This window comes from Phoenix dactylifera, chromosome 18 (genome assembly GCF_051530095.1).
Source record: "Phoenix dactylifera cultivar Ajwa chromosome 18, Ajwa_hap1_PhDact_Kaust_v1.1, whole genome shotgun sequence".
Taxonomy (NCBI): Eukaryota; Viridiplantae; Streptophyta; class Magnoliopsida; order Arecales; family Arecaceae; genus Phoenix; species Phoenix dactylifera.
Genome location: NC_143207.1, coordinates 14,402,677 through 14,410,459, shown reverse-complemented (window position 1 = coordinate 14,410,459; position 7,783 = coordinate 14,402,677). Strand labels below are relative to the sequence as shown.

Here is a 7,783-nt window from a genome sequence, read left to right as displayed (position 1 = left end):
GGGGAGAGAGCATCTCTTAAACTTGCCTTGTTCTAGGAGCCGATCGAATTCAACTTAAAGAAGATTCGGTGACTAACATTTGGTGGATCCAGAGTCACTTCAGGGCTGACGTTGAGCATCCTCTTTTGTATGATATTTGTGGTTTTCTACGAAATTATCTAGATGATCGTGCCACTCATATATACCGAAAGACGAATAAAGCAGCTAATTGGATGGCATTGTTCTTCGTCCAGTTCTCTAGCAATTTACTTTAGGATAGTATGGAGTCTTCACTCTTTTTTTTTTTTCTTTTTTTTTTGATTTTGTTAGATGTACCCATACTAAAATAGTATAAATTTTTTTGTATTATTAAAAAAAAAGTGCCGACTTGGACTTGTCATGCTTTCACCTTCTACCTCATCGTTACTCGCATCACTCTTCGGTTCATGCACCAAGCAATGAATCCATGATCCATGCCTCGGAGGCCGGCTCTTTGGACTTGCCGAACTTTTCCTCCTACTTTTCATTGTTTCTCCCTTCGAGATGGTTCTCGATTCTTGCCCAAAACACATGTATGGGGTCGAGGCCGCCGTTTCTGCGCCCACAATTCTTCTATTGGGACCTACGTTGCCCCCCAACAGTTAACCAAACAGGTTATAGTGATCCAAAACCTCACCAAAAAACCAGCCACTGGATGTTTTCTAGATTCACATATGCAAGTAATATGGAATTAAATGAACGCTCGTGCATATCCTCATATATCTCCAGTTTAAACCGGTTGCATCATCAGGATAAAAATCTAAATCTATTCAAATTCGAGCATCCTTGTCTTGCTAAAAATTCAAATATAGTGAAATCAAAAATACTACGATCGATTTGTGATCAACCCTAAAAAAACTTAGCCGAGAATCAACGAATTCAATTACAAATACCACAATTAGTGAATGGTTGGTGTAAGAATCTAAATTCAATTAACCTCAAAAATCTACTCAAATTTTATTGACAGTATCTCTTAGTAAACATATAGGCTATGGACTACATCTGCTATGATAATATTTGTAACAATTCAGGATTATGCTCAAAAAAATCTAGGCATAAAGTGTTATTTGGGCTCATTCTCTTTGCATAAGTATAAACATGCGTCCTCGCATGTCCTCACATAAAAAATAAAAAAGAAAAAAACCATGCACTTCTTAACATTTGAGCACCCATTTTTAAACGAAGAAATGGTGAAGTGGATGTGAATATAAGACGTGAACTTGGAATCTGGAATTGGAAGACTTGGAATCTAGTCTTTTTTTGACCGCCATTTTGTTGTTAATCCTTGTACAGTGCATATTAATGTCTTCCCCCAGTTTCATTTTAGTGAAAGATAGAAACGAGCAATTAGACCCTACCTTTTATATTACTTTTGATCAGTATTTCTCCTATCAATATAAGGAGACAAGAAAAAGGGGACATCTGGTTATGAATAGAAGATTCAAAAGGCTCGCTAAACTAAAAATTGGTGCATTCATGGAGGTGATTAATTGTAGATTGATATCCAGTTGAGAGTTTGCTTCATGACTAGAATATATCATATGTGATAACTTAATGCTCAGTTCAAGAGTATGTTTCTAGTAACAGAAGATGAGAAGAAATTAGTTGATGAACAGTGCTCTCCGAGTGGGAGCACCATTGCCTCTACTACTGTGTGTACCTACCATGCACACCATTAGACCAGCATCCAAACAATTGCTATTAGTTAAAAGCTTACTTAGAAGTATGCAATTAATAGTGGACAGATTACATCGTACCTCCCTAAAAGATGATTGTCATAAAGGACAAAGCACCTTCTTTATCACTTCTATCATTGTTCCAAAGTTCTAAAGGAGTTTCTTGGAATCTAGCTATGGCATTCAAGTATAGCCAAGGCATCTAAATAATAGATGAGAAACTACACGAGAAGGGATATAATAATGCTTTTGAACAAATATTATAAACCATTAGGATGGATGCACTTTGGACTTTTAATATAGATAGGCATCAAGTCTTTTTCTTATTATATCTCGGCATTAGATTTTTTTTTTTTTTTTTTTTTGGTGCAACAGCGGCACATACACTATGGGTGTGAATGCGATCGGCGTCAGATCTTCATAGAAAACCATCTGAAGTGATTCTTGTTCTTTGAACTTTTTTTTTCCTCACTTCAGATGGTTCTTTCAACTTCATCAACTGAATGCGTTTTTCTTCGTCTACACTGAGAAGATTATTCTTGTTTTCACTCAAACATTTTTTTTTGGATAAAGTGATAACGATGTCTATCATTTTTTTAATAAAAAATAAAATTTTAAACCTTTGAAATATAAATAGTGCTGTTTATTTTTTAGGGGAGGGAGGTGAGTTGCATGAATATACTTCTAAAAATTCAAATTTACATGAATACCTTCTTAAAATTGATATTTATTTTTGTACCTTCATAAAACACTGTTTTTGCACTAACGCCCTTAATATAACGGTTCTTCTAACACCATTACTAAAGATCATATTTATTTTAATTAAAAATAAAATAAAATTATGAAATTACTTTTTTATCCTCCATTGCGATCGTCTTATAATTTTTTTTTTTGCACATCTAACTATTAAAAGTATTTTAGTTATTTTAATTTTAAACCGTTAATTTTTTAATAGCGTTAGATGACGTAAGTACATATATAAAAATAAAAATAAAAAAAATAAAATAGTTAAATAAGTGTTCTATGAAAAAATATATATAAACATTATTTTGAAGAAGATATTTATATAAAATTTGGTATTTAGGACTGCCATATAATGATTTTTTTAAAAAAAATGAGGTGCCTATGAATGGTAGGGTTGCAACTTTATCATCACTAATTTGAAACAAATATTTTATATACACGACGAACTCCATGGATCATTGCTTATAGATAGAATGTTTTAAAAAGGCATTTGAGATAATAAAATTTTTTTAGGAAAAATGTGAACCACACATGAACCTAATAAAAAAATAGGAAAGAGCTTCTGCCACCCTCCAATCTATTGAAATAATATGTTTTAAAAAGATCTAGAATGGCCTCAAATCAATGACATGGTGATGGATAGGTATGGTAACGGCCATTCTCTTATCAGAGAGATTCATAGGCTGATTCAAAAGATGGGTAGCTTTCATGCAGCACATATATTCAGAAGGCGAACATGACAGTAGACTGGGTCGCCTTCTTTATCGTCCGGTATTTCAAAAAATTTCTTTGGATATCTATAGCCTCTTTTTTGTACTTTTTATTTTTTTTCGTAATTTGATAGGATGTATAGTTGCATTGCATCAATATAAATTATCTTTTTTTTAAAAAAAAAAATTCAATGACTTGACAACGACTTCTAAAGACTTCCCAAATTACGCCTGCACCGCTTGACACCACTATGGGGAGGGGCCATTCAAAACCTGCAACACGGTTTCCGGCTCACTCAAAATCCAACCGAGCCGTCATCATCAATTGGAGCTGTGAGTCCAGTAGAGTTCCAGCTTCTCGATTTGACAGCCACCTCATGACCTCAATCTAGTCAACCAACAAGCCTATTAAACTCCAGATGGATAGATACTCAGAATCAATCCAACCGTGTTGACTCCGGAGTCCGGCCCAAGCTTAACACCGCTTTCATGCCCGTGAGAATAGAAAAATCATTGACGAATAGATGAAAGCTACCTTCCTATTAATTAAAAATTAATTTTTTTAAAAAAATATTTTTAAACTATTAAAATTTATAGATAAGATTTTTTTAATTAAAAGTATAATAAATATTTTGCACAACTTTCTAAAAAAAATAAATGCTCAATCAAATATAAGCTATTTTGTAATGTAATATTTTTTTTATGGTCAACCAAATTTGTCAAAATCTTCTTTTCAAACATCATATTCTTAAGAATCATCTGTTTAGAAAAAACATTTTTGGTGAGAAAAAATATTTTTGAAAGCCGACACAGAGATCCAATTCTTGACTTTCTAAATCACCGTATGCAGAACTCAACACACTGAGCTTTTAGCATGTAGTTTCTTAACTATTATCAACGAAATTTTTTTTTAGAAAGCTAATTTTCAAAAATATGATGCTTAAAAAAATAATTTTGGCATGTTTGATTGACTACGAAAAAATGACATATTATAAAGTGGCTTATGTTTAGTCGAACATCTATTTTTCTGAAAAAAGTTTTGTAAAATATCTATTATATTTTTAATTTAAAAAAAAACTTATCCATAAATTTTGAGGCTTAAAAATAGTTTTGGGAAAAAAAATCCAACTAGTAAAAAAATAGCTTTTTTATGTTTTTTATGGTTTTTTATTAAATATGAGAATTTTATTTTTATAAAAATATTATTTTTCTATCTCTTTTTTTTGAAATCTCCAACCAAATAAGAAATCTTTCTTCATTCTTTTTCGTTGACCATATTTTTTTCTTTTTTTCCCCCCAAGTCCTCATATTCTTTCTGCATAAATATACATAATTATGTGTAATTATGAACGGACTGGAGAATAAGTATCTACAATTGTTAGCACCTGAAAATTAAAAATAAATTGTAACTTGGAACGGGTATTAAAATCCCAGTCAGACCGGCTATTAATTTACTAGACTAATTATGGCCCATATTTTGCAACAAGTCAGATTCCAATCAAACATGATAAACAAGTCCCAAAATAAATTAAAAAATTTTGGCGACACGTGGGACCGCCCCCGCCTGGCGTCAGCCATCTCGCGTGCGGGTCGCGTCCCCGCGGAGTCGGTTTGGTCGGACAAAAAGAGAAGCCGAAGCGAAGGCGCTTCGCACGCGCTTCACACGTAACGCAGCCAAGCCACTCGGCTTCACATCAGGAACGAGTGATCCCTTTGGCTTCGCACGGCTCTTCTATAAATGGAGGCAGTTCTCGCTGTTCTTGGCTTCATCTCTCCTGCTTTTCGGATAACAGAGACAAAAATCTGGAAAGAAACCGAAGGTTTTCTCTACGTGTCTGTCTCTGTTTCGTGGCTCTGGATTGCTGCATTTGGTTGGAGGGAGGGAGATTTTGGGGGGATTTGTTTGTCGGAGTGTTCTTGGGAAGAGAAGGGATATTTAAGGAGGTCGAGAAAGGATGGTTTCGTTGGTTTCTCGCCAGGGTAGGCATCTGCAGCGGTACACCAGCACCGGGCGTCGACTCGTTGTCGGGTTCGTTCCTGTTGTATCTTTGTGTCTTCTTCGCTTCTTCTAATCGATTTTGCTTAATCTCGAGAATTAGATCGAGAAAAGAGATCTTGGTTTCTTGTCATATGATCCATTATTTGCATTGATTTCTCTTGTTGATAAGTGTTCGTTATCATTTTTCAATCATCGAATCAAGAGAAAAAGGATATTTTGATGGATGATTTATGCTGTGAGAATGGTGGAGACTATGGAGTTTTTTCTTAAAAAAATAAACTTTGTATGCGAAAGAATTGGGGGTTTCTTGGTGCTACTTTTTGAAAAGCAAAAGAAAAAAATTAATTTGAAATGGTGATTGAACCTGACACTAGTAATCATAAGGAGTAATCATGTAGGATTGGAATCCAATAAAAATTGTTACAAGAATTCGTTCCCCGTTGCTATAATATAGCTAATATCTTGCCTTGTTTTTCTACTTTTTTTCTGATGAAACAGATGCATTCCATACAAGTTTAAGGTTGACAAACCATGGGACAATGACATTGATCGAGCAATGGAGGTTCTCGTTATTAGCTCACAAAAAGGGCATGGAATGATGTTCCCAAAGGTATGCAGTCACGAAATCCTCAAAACTACTACGACCAATCATAAAATACTGTGGAATTGGGGAATTCCCTCCCACAACTTGAGGAATGATTAGTATCTGATGGAAATTTGACCTCCTACAGAATGATTAGCTTATGATATGGTTTCAAAAGAAGAAGACATTTAGGAATGTGATGCTATTTCTAGCATTATCTAACCGGAATCTTTCTGATATGTTTCTTCCAGGGAGGTTGGGAGCTTGATGAAACCATAAAAGAAGCAGTCTCTCGAGAGGCTTTGGAGGAAGCTGGTGTACGAGGAAATGTTGAGGTCGGGACAGGAACTCTTTCACCTATTAGATTAAATATTCCATACCATTTTCATAAAAAAGTTGAGACTTTTGGAAGCAGAGCTAATAAACTTTTAATGCAATCACAGGGTAGCCTTGGCAAATGGAGATATAAGAGCAGAAGTCATGATGCATTTTATGAGGGAATCATGTTCCCTTTGGATGTAACAGAGGAATTGGTTGATTGGCCAGAGATGGATGTGAGAAAACGACGATGGGTAAGTATATTTAGAATGCTACATGAAGCATTCTTGGACACTAACAAAGCCTTATTTGTTGATTCCTAGCAAGAAACAAGTGAACATGTTTATAATTCCATACTTTCATTTGGTTATATAGGTGACAGTAGCTGAAGCAAGGGAGGGATGCCAGCATCCATGGATGAAAGAAGCATTGGAGAGACTGGTGACAAGAATCTCGAATTCGAGTAGGCAAGAGACCACCATGGAAGCATAGCATGCCTTCATGACTGTCTATGTCTGTACATATAAGCTACTCCAAACAAGGGCTGAGGTTTTAGAATGACTCAGTAGCTCTCAAGAAGGAAACTATGCAGCTGCATCTTGGATGAGTACAGAATTTTAAAGCATAGAATGTAGATGCCGATCGGATTCTTTGGCAAATAGTTTCACACAGCCTAATCGAATAAACTTGTATCTTTTTGTTAAAATTTTTTCCTTTGATAAATTTGATGAGCAGTAGATACAAAAGTACTCAATGAAACATGTCCATGTGTTGCAAACTACAGCAGTCTCTTAATCTATCACTGTCATGCGAACTAGTCAACTAACACTGCTTATTGAAAGTGTCAAGCTCCCAAATCTTGGTTGTTACTATAAGGACCAGTGCAAGCGTGTGTCTAGTCCCACATCAGTTATTCGCTAGATAGATCTTGGATACTTATACGGAATCAAAAAATCCAAATAATACTTTCTGGCTAGCCATTTTGGATGAGGTCCTGGGTTGTTACAAATGGTATCAGAGCGAACTCGACCCATAGCCTATGTGGACTAGAAAACACTGCAGCACGGGTTAATGGATGTTGACTACGGGTCTATCGTAGTGCATATGATTAGATTTGAATGGATATGAACCCTTAGCCTGACGAGGACGTCAGGACTTAAAAGAGGGGAGTACGTAAGGATCCGTGTGGGCGTGTGTTTAGTCTCACATCGGTTATTCGCTAAATAGACCTTGGGTACTTATACAGAATCAAAAAACTCAAATAATACATTCCGGCTAGCTTTTTGGGTGAGGTCTTGGGTTGTTAGAGTTGCCGGGCCTTTTTGTTCCATGATACTAGTCATCATAGTACTCTATTTCTCCACAAGCGTGCATGGAGTACAGAGTACAAGCATGCATGGAGTTAATAGGACGAGCATTTGCTGCAAGTTCTGAGGGTTTGATTTTTTCGCAGAAAGAAAGAAAAAAAATTCAGGTTAAAATGATAATTAAAGATCTTTTATTTTCCGCATTATAAGGAGCAACCACCTGGAACAAGCACAGTGCATGTTGTATGGGTCTCATGCAATCAAAGGGATACCTTGGAAGGAATTTTTTCATAACCAAGGTGTTTTGGTGAAATTTCAGAGAGTTTCAGAGTAATGATTGGCGTTTATAGATCACCAGACCAGTTCCTAAGAACATATTAACTATAGTATAGCCATCTGAGGGAGGAAAAAAGGAAGAGATGGAGTCT

The 7,783-nt window shown here is 35.5% G+C and overlaps 1 protein-coding gene across 2 annotated transcripts; it reads left to right on the top strand.

Annotated features, from left to right (window-relative positions):
* The first annotated feature begins 4,962 nt into the window (after positions 1-4,962).
* Positions 4,963-6,771, top strand: LOC103717335 (nudix hydrolase 17, mitochondrial-like). 2 transcript variants are annotated; one of them, XM_008805666.5, is made up of 5 exons: positions 4,963-5,177; positions 5,646-5,757; positions 5,982-6,065; positions 6,174-6,302; positions 6,424-6,771. In XM_008805666.5, exons 1-5 carry the CDS (start codon positions 5,104-5,106, stop codon positions 6,538-6,540), a joined length of 516 nt encoding a protein of 171 aa, XP_008803888.1. In that variant the 5' UTR covers positions 4,963-5,103; the 3' UTR covers positions 6,541-6,771. The 2 variants fall into 2 exon arrangements, with proteins under 2 accessions (XP_008803888.1, XP_088570425.1); XM_088714299.2 differs by having other exon boundaries at positions 5,982-6,302.
* Positions 6,772-7,783: the final 1,012 nt, after the last annotated feature.

Excerpts from the sequence above, each read along its gene's own strand:
- LOC103717335 (XM_088714299.2), top strand. The coding sequence starts at position 5,104 with ATGGTTTCGTTGGTTTCTCGCCAGGGTAGGCATCTGCAGCGGTACACC. Across the intron at positions 5,758-5,981 it reads ATGGAATGATGTTCCCAAAG|GGAGGTTGGGAGCTTGATGA; the intron begins GTATGCAGTCAC and ends TGTTTCTTCCAG. Across the intron at positions 6,303-6,423 it reads ATGTGAGAAAACGACGATGG|GTGACAGTAGCTGAAGCAAG; the intron begins GTAAGTATATTT and ends TTGGTTATATAG.